The sequence below is a fragment of the Nerophis lumbriciformis genome, linkage group LG11 (assembly GCF_033978685.3).
Source record: "Nerophis lumbriciformis linkage group LG11, RoL_Nlum_v2.1, whole genome shotgun sequence".
NCBI classification, from domain to species: Eukaryota; Metazoa; Chordata; class Actinopteri; order Syngnathiformes; family Syngnathidae; genus Nerophis; species Nerophis lumbriciformis.
The window spans coordinates 17,979,344-18,002,045 of record NC_084558.2 but is presented as its reverse complement, the minus strand read 5'-3'; the positions used below and the strand labels follow the sequence as shown (position 1 = coordinate 18,002,045).

The following is a 22,702-nucleotide window of genomic DNA, read 5'->3' as shown; positions in this document are numbered from 1 at the left end:
TCCCGGGAGCCGCTAATCCCCTTTTGACAAATGTATATGGATATAACATTAAATGTGACACTATGTGCCGCTTTTTTTTCTTTCTTTTTTTGTTGCAAATTCTTTCTTATGTCTATACAGCTCTTTGGCCAACTGGGGTTGTTTTTAATCAAAAGAGCACTGAGTATCACAAACCATGATTTTTAGGTTTAAACGTACCTATTCACTTTCTTTTAAATTCGCGGGGCTCACCTCCTTCTGACGGCCATCCATCCAAAACCAAACATTGCAGGTAAAAACTTTTTTGAGCCAAGGATAAAGTAGGCAAGTGTGTGAACAGAATGAGATATCAAGCATCGAGCCAGGTGAAAGTATGGAAGAGCTACAAGAAGAGGTTATCTCGCTGAATTCTGATGTTTTCCGAGAAAAGCCCCATTGTAAAGGTGGTGTACTTATTCAATGGGCCCGTAGGATTATTTTTCTTGAACAGTGTCGCCATGGTTACTCGAAATGTTCCAAATATGAAGCCGGCGTCGCCACCATCGAGACATTTCCGATAATGTAAGATATGTGGTTAGAGTGTCCGCCCTGAGATTGGTAGGTTGTGATTTCAAACCCCGGCTGAGTCATACCAAAGACTATAAAAATGGGACCCATTACCTCCCTGCTTGGCACTCAGCATCAAGAGTTGGAATTGGGGGTTAAATCACCAAAAATGATTCCCGGGCGCGGCCACCGCTGCTGCCCACTACTCCCCTCACCTCCCAGGGGGTGATCAAGGGTGATGGGTTAAATGCAGAGAATAATTTCGCCACACCTAGTGTGTGTGTGACAATCATTGGTACTAAAAAAAAAAATATGTACGGGTTTGTTTGTTGTGCCGTATTAATTATGACAGTTTAGAATGGAATAACTTGAATAAAAGTTGAAGTGTGACCAATAGCGTGGTAACTTTCTTAAATGTCACCATGTTCAGTTCAGTTTCAGTTTATTTGGAACATGCATGTGATACAATGTAATGCATCACACAAATGTTTCTGTAGAAAGTTCTATTTTATGGCATGGGCAACTGCAGCATGGTGTGTCTTGGTGTACAAATGATGGTTGCACTTTATGTTTAGTCTCCTTTTGGTTACATTTTGTGTACAATAGTAAGCATTTTGTGACAAATTAAAAGTTTAAGGTGTTTTTATCAATGTGGCCGCCAGATGGCAGTGCATTCATAGCCTTTGTCTTTTCCTACTTCATACTCACATATAAGCATAGACTGCGTGGACACCCATTGCCAAATGGTGCTTGTTAACTTATATATTATTCCTAATGTTTATTATTTCATTTATGCAAGAGAGCAACTCACTGTAATTAACCCAAAATAAGGCACTGTGCAGTGTTACATTTGTGCAGCAATTTGGACTCACATTTATTGGTCTAGTCCAGTGGTTCTTAACCTGGGTTCGATGGAACCCTAGGGGTTCGGTGAGTCGGGCTCAGGGTTTCGGCGGAGGTCAAAATACACCCGACTCTTCGTGTAAATAAAAACTTCTCCCTATCGGCGTATTACGGATACGACAACAGCAGAAGTCAGACTGATTTGCAGGTCTGTAATTTGTTGTGAGTTTATGCACTGTGTTGGTTTTGTTCTTTGAACAAGGTGATGTTCATGCACGGTTCATTTTGTGCACCAGTAATATAACATGGTAACACTTCAGTATGGGGAACATATTCACCATTAATTAGTTGCTTATTAACATGCAAATTAGTAACATATTGGCTCTTAGCTAGTCATTATTAAGTACTTATTAATGCCTTATTATAACCCTAACCCTCCAACCCCGGCTCTAACCCTCTAACCCTAACCAAATAACTCTAAATTAAGTCATACTAAAGTTTTATCAAAAACATATAACTTTGTCTTGAATTTGAAAAAAAAAAAAACACTTTATTTTTCACTAAAGAAGGTTTCGGTGAATGCGCATATGAAACTGGTGGGGTTCGGTACCTCCAAAAAGGTTAAGAACCACTGGTCTAGTCCAAAGTCAAGGCCCGCGTTCTAATATTAGAACCGGCCCGCAGGCCACAGCCGCCTGCTGCTGTTTTGCACGCAGCAATACTCCATCACTGTTGGTGCTAGGAATTTTCAAAATTCATAAAAAAGGGGGTCCCACAGTACATTTTTGGGGTCCCACTTTTTTGTAACTGTTAGCATGTTAACTTTTGCATGCTAGCACGTGACCATAAGAGGAAATACCAAAATGCACTATTTGATGGTGTAAACATACAAAATGAGCTAAAAAGCTAGCATAAACTTTAACATGCTAAGTATGTTCTATCTCACATTCTATGTTGTGTTTTGGAAAAAGGTTGTCATAAACGTTACTTAATTCATAAAAAAAAATAATACCAAAGAAAACAAATGTTTATGCATATGTAAATTTATTTAGTTATAAACATTCATTCACTTTCTACTTTCCTTCATTAATCTAAACCAGGGGTGCTCATTACGTCGATCGCGAGCTACCGGTCGATCGTGGAGGGTGTGTCAGTCGATCACCAGCCAGGCATTAATAAAGTAGTCCTAACAATGAGCAATCATAAATCTTCACTAGGACGTCACTTTCGTCACTTGATTGACATTCACGGCACCCGAGGGTCTTCTGAGATGACGCTGGCTGCTGCCAGCTCATTAAAATTACGACAGGAAGGCGAGAAACAGACTCTGGCGCCGTACCTGTCGTCAAAACTCCAAAGACCGACTGCACAGTTGCACAATAAAAGCGCTGCTTCATCCTGCCTGCGCTAACAAAATAAGAGTCTCAGAAAGCTGGCGTGCACAAGCTAGCAAGCTACGGAGTTTGCCAACAATGTATTTCTTGTAAAGTGTATACAAAGGAGTACGGAAGCTGGATAAATAAGATTGCAAAATACCAACCACTTTTGGACAGAAAGGAGGACTTTTTTTCTCCTCCAAGGACTTTTTTTCTCCTCCATTCGAAAATGCGGACCTTATCAGCACCACTGTCTGATTCCAATCAATGCAAATCATCACAATCAGGTAATACACCAACTTATATTCTTGTCTTCATGAAAGAAAGGAATCTATTGTTACGGCTCAGGCTCCTGCCAACGCCGCTCATCCGTCTGCGCACCTCGGGACACGCCCACGGGTGCGCACATCCAGGGACGCGCCGCGCGCGTCTCCGCCCTGCTGCAGCCACCAGCTGCAATCACTCGCTGGCAATCTGCACACCTGCGACTGATCAGAGCGAGATCAATAAAGGACCAGTGGACCCAAGGATCGTCGCGGGAACTTAGTTTTTCTCATGGTGTACCGTAAGCCTTATGCGCTCTTACTGTGTTGTTTTTCCCTCCGTGATTCTGACGTCTGTTGCTTTTCCGCAGTGCCTTCCCGAGTCTTCCCTCCTCGAGATCTCCCGTTGTTTCCCCGGTGTTTTGGACTGCCTTCTTCGTTTCCCGACTCCTCACTCGCCCCTGGACTCTGACGTCTCTCTCTGCCCCACGGACCCCTCGCTGAACTTGGACCCCTTTTGCCTTGCCCTCTTTGGACTTGTCTGCCTTTTCTCATCAACACTTGGTAAAACACTTCAGATATCTACACACATAGTCTTACACTACACACACACTCTTGTATTTTAGTCACACACTCTATTTCTATAGTTTAGTTGTAAATGTTTATTATTATATATATTTATTATATATAATAAATTATTGTATATACTGCCCCCTGGTGTCTGAGCCGTCACCTCTCTCAGTAAACACAACAGTAAGTTCCCGCCAAAATTATTAAAGGACCTGACGGCACAGTTCCTTAGCCCCTCCCCAGTGACTTTAGTTCCGCCCCTGTGAATTTTTTTTTTTTTTTTCTGCCTCTTGCCCCATTCACCATGTCTCTTTCTTTTTTTCGCTTCAAACCAGAAGATTTGTCTTGTCCTGCCGAGCAGTCTTGGAAAGGCATGTTCAGTAGCGAGATAAGCAAGGAGGAATTTTCTCGCCGCCTGGACACCCTCTTTCCACCCTCAGTGTCTGTTCCTCAGTGTACTGGAAGCGTCTGGAATCCGCCTTTGGAGGGGGGGAATGGTACCGACAGCCGTGCTGGTGAGGTAGCACAGCTGCGGCCAGCAAGACCGCTACCATCTATCTTTCAGTTTGCCTGGCCGCACCCACCAACCACGCTACCAGCACTTGTCCCCGAGCTAGCGTCCGAGCTAGCACTTGTCCCCGAGCTATCGTCCGAGCTAGCACTTGTCCCCGAGCTAGCGTCCGAGCTAGCACCTGTCCCCCGGCTAGCGTCCGAGCTAGCACCTGTCCCTCGGCTAGCGTCCGAGCTAGCACCTGTCCCTCGGCTAGCGTCCGAGCTAGCACCTGTCCCTCGGCTAGCGTCCGAGCTAGCACCTGTCCCTCGGCTAGCGTCCGAGCTAGCACCTGTCCCTCGGCTAGCGTCCGAGCTAGCACCTGCCCCTCGGCTAGCGTCCGAGCTAGCACCTGCCCCTCGGCTAGCGTCCGAGCTAGCACCTGCCCCTCGGCTAGCGTCCGAGCTAGCACCTGCCCCTCGGCTAGCGTCCGAGCTAGCACCTGCCCCTCGGCTAGCGTCCGAGCTAGCACCAGCCCCTCGGCTAGCGTCCGATCTAGCGCCTGTCCCTCGGCTAGCGTCCGAGCTAGCGCCTGTCCCTCGGCTAGCGTCCGAGCTAGCGCCTGTCCCTCGGCTAGCGTCCGAGCTAGCGCCTGTCCCTCGGCTAGCGTCCGAGCTAGCGCCTGTCCCTCGGCTAGCGTCCGAGCTAGCGCCTGTCCCTCGGCTAGCGTCCGAGCTAGCGCCTGTCCCTCGGCTAGCGTCCGGGCTAGCGCCTGTCCCTCGGCTAGCGTCCGGGCTAGCGCCTGTCCCTCGGCTAGCGTCCGAGCTAGCGCCTGTCCCTCGGCTAGCGTCCGAGCTAGCGCCTGTCCCTCGGCTAGCGTCCGAGCTAGCGCCTGTCCCTCGGCTAGCGTCCGAGCTAGCGCCTGTCCCTCGGCTAGCGTCCGAGCTAGCGCCTGTCCCTCGGCTAGCGTCCGAGCTAGCGCCTGTCCCTCGGCTAGCGTCCGAGCTAGCGCCTGTCCCTCGGCTAGCGTCCGAGCTAGCGCCTGTCCCTCGGCTAGCGTCCGAGCTAGCGCCTGTCCCTCGGCTAGCGTCCGAGCTAGCGCCTGTCCCTCGGCTAGCGTCCGAGCTAGCGCCTGTCCCTCGGCTAGCGTCCGAGCTAGCGCCTGCCCCTCGGCTAGCGTCCGAGCTAGCGCCTGCCCCTCGGCTAGCGTCCGAGCTAGCGCCTGCCCCTCGGCTAGCGTCCGAGCTAGCGCCTGCCCCTCGGCTAGCGTCCGAGCTAGCGCCAGCCCCTCGGCTAGCGTCCGAGCTAGCGCCAGCCCCTCGGCTAGCGTCCGAGCTAGCGCCAGCCCCTCGGCTAGCGTCCGAGCTAGCGCCAGCCCCTCGGCTAGTCTCCGAGCTAGCACCAGTCCCCAGGCTGGCCCCCACGTCTCCACCAGCTCCCAGGCTGGCCTCGACCTCAGCACCTCGGCCTGCTCCGCCGACTCCAGCACCTCGGCCTGCTCCGCCGACTTCAGCACCTCGGCCAGCTCCTCAGCTGCCCTCCTCGTCTCCGGCTTTGACGTCCGCTGCTTCCACGCCTTTGACGTCTGCCGCTTCCCCGGCGCCGATGACGTCTGCCGCTTCCCCGGCGCCGATGACGTCTGCCGCTTCCACGCCGCCGATGACGTCTGCCGCTTCCACGCCGCCGATGACGTCTTCCTCCACGCCTGCCTCGCCGATGACGTCTTCCTCCACGCCTGCCTCGCCGATGACGTCTTCCTCCACACCGCCGCCGATGTCATATCCTCGTTTCCGGCGAGACGCACCATGGCGCCAATCACGTCCGCCTTCCCGACGGCCAAGATGGTGGCCGTCCCTTGGTCGCCCGCCTCGCCGGCTTCAGCGGCGTTCTTCTCGCCGCCGCCATCAGACTCGTCCTCGGTGGATTCGGGGACACTGGGGCCGGCGACCCACCACCAGTTCTCCCCTCCACCCTCCCTTGTTTCGTGAGTATGTTGGACATCTGGAATCTGTCCATAGGGGGGGGATACTGTTACGGCTCAGGCTCCTGCCAACGCCGCTCATCCGTCTGCGCACCTCGGGACACGCCCACGGGTGCGCACATCCAGGGACGCGCCGCGCGCGTCTCCGCCCTGCTGCAGCCACCAGCTGCAATCACTCGCTGGCAATCTGCACACCTGCGACTGATCAGAGCGAGATCAATAAAGGACCAGTGGACCCAAGGATCGTCGCGGGAACTTAGTTTTTCTCATGGTGTACCGTAAGCCTTATGCGCTCTTACTGTGTTGTTTTTCCCTCCGTGATTCTGACGTCTGTTGCTTTTCCGCAGTGCCTTCCCGAGTCTTCCCTCCTCGAGATCTCCCGTTGTTTCCCCGGTGTTTTGGACTGCCTTCTTCGTTTCCCGACTCCTCACTCGCCCCTGGACTCTGACGTCTCTCTCTGCCCCACGGACCCCTCGCTGAACTTGGACCCCTTTTGCCTTGCCCTCTTTGGACTTGTCTGCCTTTTCTCATCAACACTTGGTAAAACACTTCAGATATCTACACACATAGTCTTACACTACACACACACTCTTGTATTTTAGTCACACACTCTATTTCTATAGTTTAGTTGTAAATGTTTATTATTATATATATTTATTATATATAATAAATTATTGTATATACTGCCCCCTGGTGTCTGAGCCGTCACCTCTCTCAGTAAACACAACATCTATATGTGTTAAACATGCTTGTATTATCTTTAAACACTTTTAACTTATTAACAATATTAACTATATGTGTTAAACATGCTTGTATTATCATTAAACACCTTTAACTTGTTAACAATATTAACTATATGTGTTAAACATGCTTGTATTATCTTTAAACACCGTTAACTTGTTAACAATATTAATTATATGTGTTAAACATGCTTGTATTATCTTTAAACAACTTTAACTTATTACCAATATTAACTATAAGTGTTAAACATGCTTGTATTATCTTTAAACACCTTTAATTTATTAACAATATTAACTATATGTGTTAAACATACTTGCATTATCACTAAACATCTTTAACTTGTTAACAATATTAACTATATGTATTAAACATACTTGTATTTTCATTAAACACCTTTAATATATTAACTATATGTGTTAAACATGCTTGCATTATCATTAAACACCTTTAACTTGTTAACAAAAACATATGTTTCATAAATAAGTAGATATAAATTGTATATATGAATGAGGTAGATCCCCACGACTTGATCAATTGAAAAGTAGCTCGCCTGCAGAAAAAGTGTGAGCACCCCTGATCTAAACTTTACCGCTGCCGGTAGTTTTTTCTATATTTTTATTGAAATATTTTCAGAATGTGTTTGTTCTATTTTTGGCCAAAGTAAGACAAATAAAACAATCTTAAGTTGCCTTCATTTTTTAGTTTTAATGCCATGATTTTAATAGTCCGGCCCGAGTGTGCACAGATTTTCCTCCATGCAGCCCCTGCGCTAAAATGAGTTTGACTCCTCTGGTCTAGTCTTTTTAATTTTTACATTTTCCTGAGGGAACTCTCCTGAAGGAATCAATAAAGTACTATCAATCTATCTATCTATCTATCTAGTCCAAACGTTGCAAATGACAAGTATTTTGTAGAGTTGAAAGAAACAGGACAGTTTATTTTGCTTGAAAATACTTTTATTTTTGTTTTCAAAACTAGTGCAAATACATGCAAAAAGAAAACCCTGTAAGCAGGCCTCCCAAAGCCTGAAAGCGGCCACCGTCCAGAGAAATACTTGATGCTTGATCCCGTGTGGTTCTGAACGCCGCGTTACACCATTTGACCTTCTGGTTGACTGAAATGTGCGGAGCCAGGCCCCGGCAGACACGTAGAGTCCAGCAACGTGTGCTAAGGGCCAAGTGATACACACCACTTACGAACACCTACATCCATTTAGCCACATTCATTATTGACGAATACAAAACCACTCAGTCAAATCTGAGCTCATTTAAAGATTCTCTCTGCCGTTGGCCACATAAAAGATTCATCCCTTTTTCGGGAACAATACTTGGGGAACGTCACTCACGGCCGACGCATTGATTAACTTAGAGAGGAGGAAGAAACTAATAGGTGGAAATGAACTGAAATGAATGTGCGTTTCTCTGGATCATTTGATTCTACTACTGTAAAAGCCAGTAGGGCCTGATCTACTGAGAGCCAAGAACTAAATTGCGTGTACTATTAGTGTGATGCGGGTGAGATACTAAGACTTCATGCACAATTGACAACAAGTGCAAACATGGTGCAGACCACCCTATTTATCATATGTCCTACGCTTTGAACCCTGCGGCTTACAAAACGATGCGGCTGATTGATGGATTTTTCTTCGATAACGACCGTAATGTGTTGTGTTTATTAATAAATAGTTTTCTTAAAACACCCACAGAGACATTGAAATGGTGTGTTATTGTTTGTGCTATGGTGCCATCCTTTGGACAAGTTCGCTCACTGCACTTACTACGCTCACTACAGTATTTCCTTCTGTTTCTTGCCTTGAACCGGAAGTGTCTTTCCGTCTACTTGTCTTCCATAGCATTTTTACTCGTGTGGTTTTTCATTCATCACTCCAAGCAACGATTGTACGTTTTATAATATAGCTAAAACAAATTCATACTTATTAAACCGTCACATGTTTATAATAGTATTTTCATGAATATTTGTATGTGCTATTGTTAAGTAATTAAGCTTGCGTTGTTAGCTGATATGCAAACACGTTTGCAAGCGTCTTTGTTAGTATTATTAACTTACGATGACATTTTTTTTGTATTGTTTCAGCTTCCAATTCTTCAGTTAATTCACCAAAACATTATTGTGGAGTTATTGAGTCTGTTTAAATGATTGGAGAGCTAGCTTCAGTAGCGAGTGGATCCATAATGATGACTTCTATTTTGTTTGATCATCCATTTTACTGCTGCGTTACAGGTACAGTTTAGAAAGAATTAAGGTACCGTATTTTTCAGAGTATAAGTCGCTCTGGAGTATAAGTCGCACCGGCCGAAAATGCATAATAAAGAAGGAAAAAAACATATATAAGTCGCACTGGAGTATAAGTCGCATTTTTTGGGGACATTTATTTGATAAAACCCAACACCAAGAATAGACATTTGAAAGGCAATTTAAAATAAATAAAGAATAGTGAACAACAGGCTGAATAAGTGTACGTTATATGACGCATAAATAACCAACTGAGAACGTGCCTGGTATAGAACATGCTATACATTTACCAAACAATCTGTCACTCCTAATCGCTAAATCCCATGAAATCTTATACGTCTAGTCTCTTACGTGAATGAGCTAAATAATATTATTTGATATTTTACGGTAATGTGTTAATAATTTCACACATAAGTCGCTCCTGAGTATAAGTCGCACCCCCGGCCAAACTATGAAAAAAACTGCGACTTATAGTCCGAAAAATAGGGTATGTAAATAAACATTTACAAAATCTTCTGTGTAAATAACTCATATCATAACATTAATATCTGTGACTTATAGCCCGGTGCGGCTAACATATGGAAACATATATTTTTCTACTGAAATTTTATTGGGTGCACCATATATAATGGTGCACTCTATTGTCCGGAAAATTCGGTAAAAAAAGATTTTGGGTGTACTACCTGCTGTCTCCATGGAGACACTCATTTCCCTCAATATTCATGGCATTATATGGCCAACCTGTGCTGTTTTGTTATGTTGTTGAACATGCAGCACACAAATATAATGTGCGTCTCCTTTTCTGGGCAATACTGAAGTGCAATCTTGACAACAAAACCTATTTGTAGCACACCAAAAGTGCATTCTAGGGGGCGCTCCGGTGTTGTGATGGTGCATCTGGAATCATCCAGATGCAAGAAAATACATGTTACAATAAGATTTTTCAGTAATGAATAAACGCCATTTTAAGAAAACGCCAGCAGACACCAAAACAAATCAATTGAACTTGTTTTAACCCGCCATTTAAGTCATCTACCATTTATAAAATTACAAAATGATATTGCTGAATAGACAATATTTGTAATATTTTTTATTTGTGATGGACCAAGTATGTTGATACACACGTAGGATGGAGAATTATTTTAAAGGGGAACTGCACTTTTTTTTTTTTTTTTTTTTGGCCTATCGTTCATAATCATTATGAGAGACATGACGACGGATTGATAATTTTTTTATGCATTCGAAATATTAAATAAATGTAAATCAGTGATGAAGAAAAAAAAAAAGCAAATGTGATGCGTTTTTGAAATTAATCCGCCGCGTGTGCTTAAAATGATCAAAATAAGTAAATATTAAATGTTATTATAAATGTGTCTGTTATTACATTACACATATATTTAAATTGTGTATACAAAACTCAATGGAGGTGTTTGGATGTTTTTTAGGGTCTCTATAGACTCCATTGGAAGCAGACTATTGATTTAATTTATTTGATATTTAGAATGCATTCAAAAAAATCCATCCATCGTCATGTCTTTCATAATGATTGTGAGCGATAGGCAAAATTCCCAAAAAAGCGCAGTTCCCCTTTAACATAGTCTGTCTTTGCAGCGCGATCGCCTCCTTTCTTAACAGACATTTGTGCATAACTGGGCCAGTTAGCATGCACATTTCAAAAGTGCTAAATATAGATGTAAAACAGCGACCACAAAACAGTTTTAGCTTTGCTAAATCACATTGCAAGGGCTTAACGATCATATTTGTATCCACTCCTCTAACAATCAGAATATATTCTGCATATTCATGAAGACAGACACACTAAATGAATGGCACTCGTTATTTTAGGAAACGCAATCCTCTGCGCACAAGCTTAGTAAAGCAGCTTTGCATGTGCTATCAAGTTTGCACATGTTTTAATACATGCAAACCTTTAGTAGATCAGGCCCTGAGTGTTGCTGTTTCCACAAGCACCATTTTGTCTTTAAAGAACTGATAAATAAACAAATGGTAATATAGAAAAAATGTTTTGAAACACCTTAAACATTCCATATTTCTGTTTCCTGGCTTTTTTCTGTTGCGTCGTTTTCTCCCACGCGTTCTGCCTGGCGTTTCCTCCCCAGGTGTCCTGATTTCTGGTGACAACGAGACACACCAGCAGAATAACTGCACCGTTACTCTGCTTCCTATATAGCGCTGAGAGAGTTGCAGCAGTCATGGACCATGCTTTTGAAATTCACTTTTTTCACCTGTCTATAGTAAATACTTTGTATTGTTTTGTTTTCTACCGCATATGCCTTGTTGTTCCTTTTTGCCTTTAACTTTGATTTAACTTCCTAGTCATTTTGCAGCACTTATCCCTTGCGCTGTCGCTCTTTGTTAGACTTATTTTATCTGAGCACCAAATAAAGACCCCACTGTTCCTCCATCAGGGATCGAACCCATCACTAACTGTCACACTTGACTGATTCCTTAATCAATTACTCTCTTACTTCCCCATCTTACCAGGGTCAGTTCAATGCTCATAAGTTTTTGTGCATTTTTGTGGTTTGGGGAAGGCCCTTCTTTGTTACGCATGACTGGTTTAGGCATGGTTGGAAGGCATTGGTATATAAGAACCAAAACCGAGCCCTGATCTCCCTGGGCACGTCAGGGCCCGGTTGGGAGCGTGGCCGTGCCAGCAACCTGAAGGTTCCTGGTTCAATCCCCAGCTTCTACCAACCTAGTCACATCCGTTGTGTCCTTGAGCTGTGTCCACTTCACCCTTGCTCCTGATGGGTCGTGGTTAATGCCTTGCATGGCAGCTCCCACCATCAGTTTGTAAATGTGTGTGTGAATGGGTGAATGTAGAAATAGTGTCAAAGCGCTTTGAGTACCTTGAAGGTAGAAAAGCGCTATACAAGTACAACCCATTTACCATTTACCATTGATCTCAACCAAACCTTTGGGGTGGACTACAGGTTATAAATCAGGCCCTATGTCAGATCCAACATCAGTGACCTCTGACCAACTAAATGTTTTTCAGTCATCGATTTCAGTACGATTTTATCGACTTCCAGTAAGTGTTACGACTAAGTGTAATACCTATTTTCAAATTCCGTATTGGTTCAGCTCTACTTATCGCCTTGAATGCATCAGTTGGAACCAGCCACATAACCAAACAATGGTGCTAGAGGGGAACGTGGGTCACTTGTGGCTATGTGTCTCAATGTAAGGAGATGTATGCCATTTAAGAAGATAATTACAGCAACCACAAAAACTGGGAAAATCAACAAAGTGGTGATTTTGCAGTGTCGTACTGAAGCGTCCTGTGTTAACAGACAGCGACCTTAGGTGTTTGTCATTTCTAGTCATGTATCCTCATGCTACAATGACCATGTACTAAACCAGCAGTAGTTGGCTAACCATTCACTACAAATAATACCTAGTGGTATCTAATTTGCTAGTGGAAAAGCCAATTGGTTACTTCGGCCAACAAGTCTTTTTGACAATGTCCTTTACTGATGTGTCTCAAACAATGACGGACGTTTCTGGTAACAATCATATATTTGATGTCCTCACTGCCATCCAAAATCCTGTCCTGCCATCTGATAAAAGCGCTGGTTGTGCGGCTTGTAAAAATCCCTCAATGTCTGCATCAACTCTTGGTCAATGGAGGCGTGCGTTCTCCCTTTAGTCTTCCCCAGGCAGTGAGGTTTACTGCTCCCCTCTGGCTTCTTCAGACACGGGAAGCCTTTAGTTTTGTTGAAGTAGAAGTGTTTGTCTGTGATAATCCTCTGGAGGCCCAGAAAGTCCTGGACTTTCCCCACTTCCCCAGCGGGGTCTGAGATGAGCCTTTCCCCACTTACTAGATGGACCTGGCTCCGGGGGAACCAGGTCAGCCAGCGCTCCAGATGCTGGGCGTACAAGCCGATCCATAGAGGGCTCCACTGAGCATCAATCTGACCTGAAACACAGATACAGTTATCTAAGTTGCCATTGATGGTCACAAAATAAATAGATTTCTAGGCCTTATAATACATACAATAAAATACAAACACATGGTTAAACACATATACGTATTAAGAAGATTATCATACTATCTAAAAATGACAATTTGTCATCCAGTGTTATAAATACCACAAACACTAACTCATTATTTTGCGTTCTCAAACATTACAACTCAAGTTAGCTTTTAAATATGGACATTTACAAATTTGGTTATTCTTTTTCTTAGTCATCCTACATTTGTCCTTCTGCTTGTTGCTGGACAGAATTTGTACAATTTGATAGGGCATTTAAGGATAAACAATTGAATTCCTGCGCTGTATTCAATATAAAAACAGTACCTACCATACGACTTTATTATCTTTGTAAAGGCATGTTTTTTACACAATTCTTGTCCTGGATAGTTACAAGTTGTGCATGTGTACCTAAGTGTCCAGTGACTATGTAAACTGCGTACTAAGTGGGAGAAACTGCTAAATTCCATCAAATACGGAGATTATGTCTGACCAGCAGAGACACTGCTTGCAAACCGGCATAATTTTACATTTTATCATGTAAGGGTGATGATCGCTATTTCGAAAAAAAACCTGTGAATTTTTGCATTCAGCCCCAACAGACTCTAAAATTTGCTTTGCTGACCAATTGTGCGGTTCTTGAAAGCGAGGTTCTGGAAAGGAGGGATGTCTGGAGTCTTTGAGATGATCTGCGTGTAGTCTGATATCGCTCGGGTCACAGGGTCCCGCACAACCACAATCAGCTTTACGTCTTGTGACATCGCGTGAACTCGTGCAGGGGTTTCCACGGTAACAAAGTAGCGAGGCGTCTTCTCCATTACTATCTGGCCATCCAGCGCTTTGGGCATCATACTCCTGCAAGTAGATACAACTTTGTTAAAGTACAGGAGCTTCAAATGGAAAGAAAGCTAACAATGTTAATGTTTGCATGGCCTTTTAAACGGCAAAGAACCAAGCAACTTTAACTTACACCAAATTAATGTCACATGCTTCATGATGCTGCTGTAGAATAAAAGAAAGGATGATGATTCAAGATTCAAGATGCTTTATTATTGTCCATTCTTTAACATGTACAAGACACATAAGAACTGAAATTTCATTTTCGGCACAGTCCCACTAAGAGCAGACATACGTTTACAGGGAGACAAGACGGGACCGCCAATGGATCAGCCACTTACGGTGTTCCTTAAAAAAGGTGGGAAAAAGGTGATATTGGGAAAGGGGGGAAGAGTAAAAAAAATATCAGTCTAAGGCTGGACCCTCAGGAGGGGGTCCAGACTGAGTCCAAGGGAAAAAAAACCTCACATAGCATAGCACACATAAACTTGTTACATATAATCACAACAACACGCAACAGAGGGGTTTGGGGCCCTGGAGGCCGGCCTGCTGCTATAAAGCGCTACTAGCCATCCATAACCCCAGGAATTAAGCAGTGGTGAAGGCGTTGGTTGAGGAAGGGGCGGGTGCGTGCATGTATGCCCAATTAACTTGGGTGTGATGTTGAAATATTTTTGTGGACTGGGGCCGATCTCAAAGTTCGACACCAGGTGTTGTTGAGAAAAAGGGAGGTCAAAAGCGTCCATCGTTGAGGTGTCCTCGGGGGTGTTTTTCAGAACAGTCTATTCCTGCGTCAAGGCCATTCGAGGGAGTCAAATCGTAGATTAGGATGTTGTTTTCTTCGAGCAGTCAAAACAATGACTTGCCTGCTCTATGTGTCCATGCTGGTTTCTCTCAAATTCAATTCAATTCTCCTTCTCAGAAAACTTCTCCATGATGTGATCCATTTTGCGATTCAGTTCAGAAATCGCCACAGTCTGTGTTCCCACAGCCCGTGTTCCCACAGCCCGTGTTCCCACAGCCCGGCCAAATCCTTCCATTGCGACAAACAGCCGTTGGGCTCCTTGAATGGCTGCCATCGACTTCCGAATTTGACGATACACCAGAGCAATGCCCAGCCCAATCAGCAGGTGCCCCGCGATCACGGTTCCAAATAGGTAGATGTCTTCCACGTCCTCGATGGAAAGGACTGAGAGGCACATGATTCTCCATTTATCCCAGGAGTCTCTCACGTACCCCGCAGCAATGGTTCCATCAGGGCAGCCAGGCCCCCCCCGAACCTCTTTTCCTTGTCGAAAAGACTTTGTCAATTGTGTCGAGAGTCCAGCTGATCATATCCATGTTTGATGTTTAGATTTTAGGACAGTGCAAAGAAAGAGGCTTCAAAAAAGTTCAGACAAGACAAAACAAAGAGAGCAAGCAGGGAAGGAGGGAGCGGAGAAAAATGTGACCGCCCTCACCAGAGGCAAGACAGAAAGCTTATGATGAAAAAGTAATGTCTAAAGAACTTCTGTATCCGTATATATCCATGCAGCACTAACTCTTCCGGGACGCTACAAGGTGTGTGTGGGGGCGGGGGGTTTGGTGGTAGCGGGGGTGTATTTTGTGGCGTCCCGGAAGAGTTAGTGCTGCAAAGGGTTCTGGGTATTTGTTCTGTTGTGTTTATGTTGTTTTACGGTGCGGATGTTCTCCCGAAATGTGTTTGTCATTCTTGTTTGGTGTGGATTCACAGTGTGGCGTATATTTTTAACAGAGTTAAAGTTGTTTATACGGGCACCCTCAGTGTAACCCGTATCGCTGTGGCTCAAGTATGCGTTGCATTCACATGTGTGTACGTGCAGGAGCCGCACATATATTGTGACGGGGCCGTCACGTTGTTAGAATGGATGAAAAGCGGACGTGACAACAGCTCGTAGAGGACATTAAAGGCAGTGCTTTTAAGGCACGCCCCCAAGACTGTGGTCCGGGTGTACTATGAGATATAATGACTGATGAACACTTTCGTTCAATAATGAAGGTTGCCTCAGCTCAAAGCCTGAGCCCCGACATTAATGAACTAGCATCCAAGAAAAGATGGCAGGTATCTGGCTTGGGCACATCAGAATAGATAAGTGTGTTGCAAACTGAGCAGTTTAAAGTCCTGAATGGTTGTTTTATTCATTGTTATTTTATTTTAAAATTTATTAGCCTGTGGAAAAAGTTAATGTTGGTATTTACCTCAGAAGGCTGCAAATAGAAAAGAGGCATTCCATTTTTATTTAAATTATATTTGATATGCCATTGATATTTTTTAATTATTATTATTATTATTTGAAACTCGATTTTGCATGTCACTATAAAGTTATATCAGCCTTGCTTGTTCAATATTCAATGCAAAACTTGTTTGGGTCCCTATTAAAAGGTTAATTTGTTCAACCTTGGCCCGCGGCTTTGTTCAGTTTTAAATTTTGGCCCACTCTGTATTTGAATTTGACACCCCTGGTGTAGATGGTCTTCTTGCGGTCATATTCTCCCAACACGATGAGTTCAGTTGATGCAGGAGAGCTCAATTTTGGTCTCTTCTGCCCCTCATCACATTCTCCAAAGCCTTCTCTGAAGCATTTAGGTGTGCACTGACAAACTTCAATCAAGTCTTTATTGTTGTGTCGTTTTGGGGGCATCACAGTAGTGTTCACAGCATTTAAGGCAGGACAGGAGGTGGAGTGGAGGGTTAATAAACAGTCACATGTTTGAGGAGTGTTATGTCGTTACAGCGGCAACGTTTTTGGAGGTGTGAAGATAGACAGGGGCAGAAAAGGGACATGCTCTCACAACCTGAGGATACAGAATGTGGTCCTGGTGCGAAAAGACCCGTACTTTACACTCACTGATCCTTTCTATACATTATTGTTAGAACACTATGTTGTTTTTACACTGTTGTTGCTATACAAGTTACGTTTATACTATATGCAGTATAACCATGTCAAGTTTACCTCTCGGCTCTAAAGCACAACATGTCTCACTAAAAATGTGTTACTAATTAACAGTGTTATCAACTTATTATACGGTAGGCAAACAAACAATTATAGGAGAATTTGACTTGATGTCTATGTGTTTGGGCAGCAGATGGGACTCATTTAGACATAAGTGATTTAAGAAGACCCGCGGGACGAGAAGGAGATTGGGGGACATCTGCCTACACACCTGCCACACACCTGACCGGCTGACCGAACACAAACAACATCATTGGTCGTGTATCTCTTTTTGTAGCTGATTTTAATATATCATGTAGCCTTTCTTTAAATGTGTAATACTGCGTTCAATATTCCATTTAAGGTAGTTGACAAATTGATGTTATTGTGATTGACTTGACTGCTTTTTGTCCATTGTCCTTAGTGTTATTGGAGTCCTTATGCTGAGCTATAACTAGATAATGCGTCTATAAAATGCCCATGATTACACACATTTACATGAATGGACGTCTGGGGCTCCCCAGACAAGACAGACCTCGTACTTGAAAAAATGTCAATGCCATACCATGCTTGGTCTACAACATACAGTATATCAATATTAATTACACTTTTGTCTTTGGAATGTGCTTGAAATAAGTTATTTTTTTCTTCTTTATTAAAAATAAATATGCTCTAATATTTTAACTAGTGCTTTCAAACGATTATACTTTTGAAATAAAATTAATCACACTTTTTAATTTTGATTCATCACAATCGCAGTAAATTGCCTGCTAGCAGAATATTTTGACACAAATACAATTTTATTTTATCTGCGTTTTACTTGAATGCACGTCATTTATTTGCTCAATACTTTGTAACAGCTCTATCTAAAGTTCCATCGAGGTGTGTTTTGAAGTGAAATTGACATCAGTGACACGGCCCGGGCCCACGTCAGTGCGCATTCATGTGTGCGCTGCGCTGAGCGCACCTCCAGGAGTGTGCCAGGCGCGTGCCAGTCCGGCTGCAGCAAGCAGCTGCAATCAATCGCCGGCAATCAACAGACCTGAAGCTGATGATGAGACCTGTCTTCATAAGCCGGCACAACCTGCTATCCCGCGCCAGAACGTAGTTTCCTATTCAGTACAGTAAGCCGACACGTCAAGCTCTATGCGCACTCTTTGCTCTCTGTGTTTTCTCCCTCGTCGTGTTCATTGTCTCGTGTCCTCCTTGTCGCCTCTCTGCAGCCTGCCTTCGTTCCCGCGTCACGAGCAGTGCGTCTCGTCTCTCCACGTTCCCTTTTGTTCCCTGGCTGCATCTTGGATCTCGACTTCCTGCCTGGACACAGACCCTGACGCCTCGCTATTTTCCCCGACTGCCTGCCTGTCTCATGGACCTGCGAGCCTGTCTTTCCCCTCCGGAACTTCCGCCTCTCGCTCAAAACTCCCGGTAACACACAACAGTTAATTCACACATATAACACCATACACTTTTGGATCTGTCACACTTCATTTCCCTTGTTTATTAATATTATTATTTCTTATTTATATACTGTATATTGTTTATTTATATAAATAAATAGAGCTAATACGACGTCTCTGTTGTCTGTGCCGTCTCCTTCCTCCTGTACACATAACAGTTAGAGCTGTAACGGTATTATAAAACATGTGGTATTTCGGTATCAAAATCATCCCAATATTACCGTGACCTGATACGCTGGCCCTTTTGAATTGACCAGTCTGGAAGTCAACTACGTCTCCCAAAATTCCCTGCCTAGCGAGAGTGCATGAGGTCCGTGTGTGGGAGGTCGTAAAGGAGGGAAGTATTGTTTTTTCAGACATTTCAGGAAGTTTCCATTTAAATCTATCCATAACTTTTTGAGTTATGTTGCTAACAGACAGACTAAAAACCTTGGCAAAAACACAACCTCTTTGGTCTGCATACAACAACGCCTTTGTCTGGAGAATTTCAAGATGACACGTTGTGATGTTTTAACCCACTTTTTTTTTTTTCAATAAGATTGAATCAACTCATCATTTAAATTGTTTTTTTCCCCTTGTTTTAAGTACGAAATGCACAAGGCGGCAGAGCGGACAGAAAAACGTTTGGTGACACTGCACTGTGGGGAACACAAGTAATATGAGAAGTGACTTGATAAACCATCACCCGAAAAATACATTTGATACCAAGGAGGCCAGGCATCAATTTGTGAGGTTATTAAATTATTACATTATTAAATCTTAAATTGTCATTTGACTATTCTAAGAATCAGCATTTTATATAAGATGAGTGATATAAGATGTCCATTACAGAGGACACTGTTCCTCTAAAGTTAAAAGTTGAAAGACACTAACGTGAACATTGTTGTTTTACATTTGTTTATTTGATGTTAATATTGTCAGTTTAAAGACACTTAAATGAAAGTATATATATTTAAAATATATATATATATATACTTGTTTGTAGTACTAATAGGATTAGAATATTTGAGAATCATGTTTTTTTTTAATTACAGTAAGTGTGTTTATCCTAAACATTCTTGAAGCCTTTTTTTTTTCCTTTTCTAGTATGCATTGACCTGATCACTGACCGTATGCACAAACCCCGTTTCCATATGAGTTGGGAAATTGTGTTAAATATAAATATAAACGGAATACAATGATTTGCAAATCATTTTCAACCCATATTCAGTTGAATATGCTACAAAGACAACATATTTGATGTTCAAACTGATAAACATTTTTTTTTTTGCAAATAATCATAAACTTTAGAATTTGATGCCAGCAACACGTGACAAAGAAGTTGGGAAAGGTGGCAATAAATACTGATAAAGTTGAGGAATGCTCATCAAACACTTATTTGGAACATCCCACAGGTGTGCAGGCTAATTGGGAACAGGTGGGTGCCATGATTGGGTATAAAAACAGCTTCCCAAAAAATGCTCAGTCTTTCACAAGAAAGGATGGGGCGAGGTACACCCCTTTGTCCACAACTGCGTGAGCAAATAGTCAAACAATTTAAGAACAACGTTTCTCAAAGTGCAATTGCAAGAAATTTAGGGATTTCAACATCTACGGTCCATAATATCATCAAAAGGTTCAGAGAATCCGGAGAAATCACTCCACGTAAGCGGCATGGCCCGAAACCAACATTGAATGACCGTGACCTTTGATCCCTCAGACGGCACTGTATCAAAAACCGACATCAAACTCTAAAGGATATCACCACATGGGCTCAGGAACACTTCAGAAAACCACTGTCACTAAATACAGTTCGTCGCTACATCTGTAAGTGCAAGTTAAAGCTCTACTATGCAAAGCGAAAGCCATTTATCAACAACATCCAGAAACGCCGCCGGCTTCTCTGGGCCTGAGATCATCTAAGATGGACTCATGCAAAGTGGAAAAGTGTTCCGTGGTCTGTCGAGTCCACATTTCAAATAGTTTTTTGAAATATTTGACATTGTGTCATCCGGACCAAAGAGGAAGCGAACCATCCAGACTGTTATCGACGCAAAGTTCAAAAGCCAGCATCTGTGATGGTATGGGGGTGCATTAGTGCCCAAGACATGGGTAACTTACACATCTGTGAAGGCACCATTAATGCTGAAAGGTACACACAGGTTTTGGAACAACATATGCTGCCATCTAAGCGCCGTCTTTTTCATGGACGCCCCTGCTTATTTCAGCAAGACAATGCCAAGCCACATTCAGCACGTGTTACAACAGCGTGGCTTCGTAAAAAAGAGTGCAGGTACTTTCCTGGCCCGCCTGCAGTCCAGACCTGTCTCCCATCGAAAATGTGTGGCGCATTAAGAAGCGTAAAATACGACAGCGGAGACCCCGAACGACTGAAGCTCTACATAAAACAAGAATGGGAAAGAATTCCACTTTCAAAGCTTCAACAATTAGTTTCCTCAGTTCCCAATCATTTATTGAGTGTTGTTAAAAGAAAAGGTGATGTAACACAGTGGTGAACATGCCCTTTCCCAACTAATTTGGCACGTGTTGCAGCCATGAAATTCTAAGTTAATTATTATTTGCAAAAAAAAAAAAAAGTTTATGAGTTTGAACATCAAATATCTTGTCTTTGTAGTGCATTCAATTAAATATGTGTTGAAAAGGATTTGCAAATCATTGTATTCCGTTTATATTTACATCTAACACAATTTCCCAACTCATATGGAAACGGGGTTTGTATAACAACCCGTGCCGCCTTTCAGGTAACATCTGTGGTTGAGGTAAAGGAGCATGCATGGTCAAGATAAATTGCTTGAGTATAATCTGCGTTTATACATAATCAATACAATACTTTTATATGATCAATCGCATAAACTTTGGCTTTCGCCCATCCAACAACATGATTTTTGTTACTCTAACTTATGTGAGGATTCTCATAAATAAAAACTAGCACGTATCCATATCAGAATACCTACTAGTTTAATAAAAACAAGTTACAAGGTTACAAGGCCTGGACCTGATTTCCTATTTATTTAATAGTTTATTTTAATACACTCAATGAAACATTATTGGTGGTGCCAGAGCCAGTCATTGGTGAGTTTTATGAATATGTATGGATCCCAAAAGAGGAAGAGACATTAGGGACATCCGAGGAGGTCAGGATGCTCTGTCCCTCCTCTGCTATTAGCAATGGTTTCATATGTGCTTGCAACTCAACACGCCATCAATGCAGTCACCTCAAAGCTGTCTGCCCTTTAATGTATCTGACAAACACATTGGCTGAACACGTTTGATCCGATCTTTATGAGACACTAAAGTCTGCAGACCTCCTCTGTACCTGCAGGAGCATGAGCAGGTGGAGCCACAGAGTCTACACACACACACGCACACACACACACACACACACACACACACACACACACACACACACACACACACACACACACATTCTTGTATTTATTACCTTCTTCAGACCCCCGAAAAATGCCTACCTCTTTAGGACCACCCTTTCTAGATGTATAAAGATTTGTATTTACATTAATAATATATAAATACTATGCAAATATAAAAAAGGTAAGCTTTTTTTTAAATGTATTGTTTGTAATTGGTTTTTAATCTTCATTATTTACTTCAAGTTATTACAGTATGTCTCTACATACATATTTATTTTTTTTAAATTAATTTTGGCCAAAGGGGGCACATTTCAATTTCTTACACACACTTGTTATTACATATGTTGGCCAGAGGGGGAGCACTTCAAATTTTTCCACACACATGTTATTTCATATGTTGACCAGTGGGGGAGCACTTTAAAACCGATAGTCAATTTGAAAAATCTCTCTTTTTTGGGACCAACCTAATGTTGATAGATTTCACCACCAGGGGTGCAAATGAGATCTCTAGTTTTTTGTAATGTGCTTAAGGTCGATGACAAACGAGTCACGGCCCATAGATGGCCCCTATGCTGCACTTTGGGCAACCCAGCTGTATAAGCTAACTGTTAATGGCCACTATAGTCTTAGTACCGTAGTGTATTTGTTCATCCTACGGTCACATATGGGACGCGGGTTGTCTTACATCAGCACCGGAAGTCGTAAAATCAGCTGTTCACCTGGCGGGTTTTTTCAGGGATGAATAGGGAAGTCCTTCTTTAGCTGTCGTCTTGTCATATATTGCTGCCTTTGCACCTGTCAATGTTTACTTTTGTATGCACATTATATTAACCAAAATCCTGACTTTGGAGCAATGTTCACAGACTCTAGTATTTGTCTCTCTATCAGATGCAATGGTTTTCCGTATTGGAACCATGACTTTGGTCCTAACTTGTTAAAGGCCTACTGAAATGCGATTTTCTTATTTAAACGGGGATAGCAGGTCCATTCTCTGTGTCATACTTGATCATTTCGCGATATTGCCATATTTTTGCTGAAAGGATTTA

At 43.0% G+C, this 22,702-nt stretch overlaps 1 protein-coding gene across 1 annotated transcript in view; it reads right to left on the bottom strand.

Annotated features, from left to right (window-relative positions):
* Positions 1-7,314: 7,314 nt before the first annotated feature.
* Positions 7,315-22,702, bottom strand: part of hs3st3l (heparan sulfate (glucosamine) 3-O-sulfotransferase 3-like) — a 61,953-nt gene continuing 46,565 nt past the window's right edge. The window contains exons 2-3 of the mRNA XM_061967168.1: positions 13,666-13,895; positions 7,315-12,985 (exon numbers count right to left, since the gene is read on the bottom strand). Of these exons, the coding sequence (XP_061823152.1) occupies positions 12,597-12,985; positions 13,666-13,895 (619 nt within the window). The 3' untranslated portion in view covers positions 7,315-12,596. The remainder of the gene's footprint in view (positions 12,986-13,665; positions 13,896-22,702) is intronic.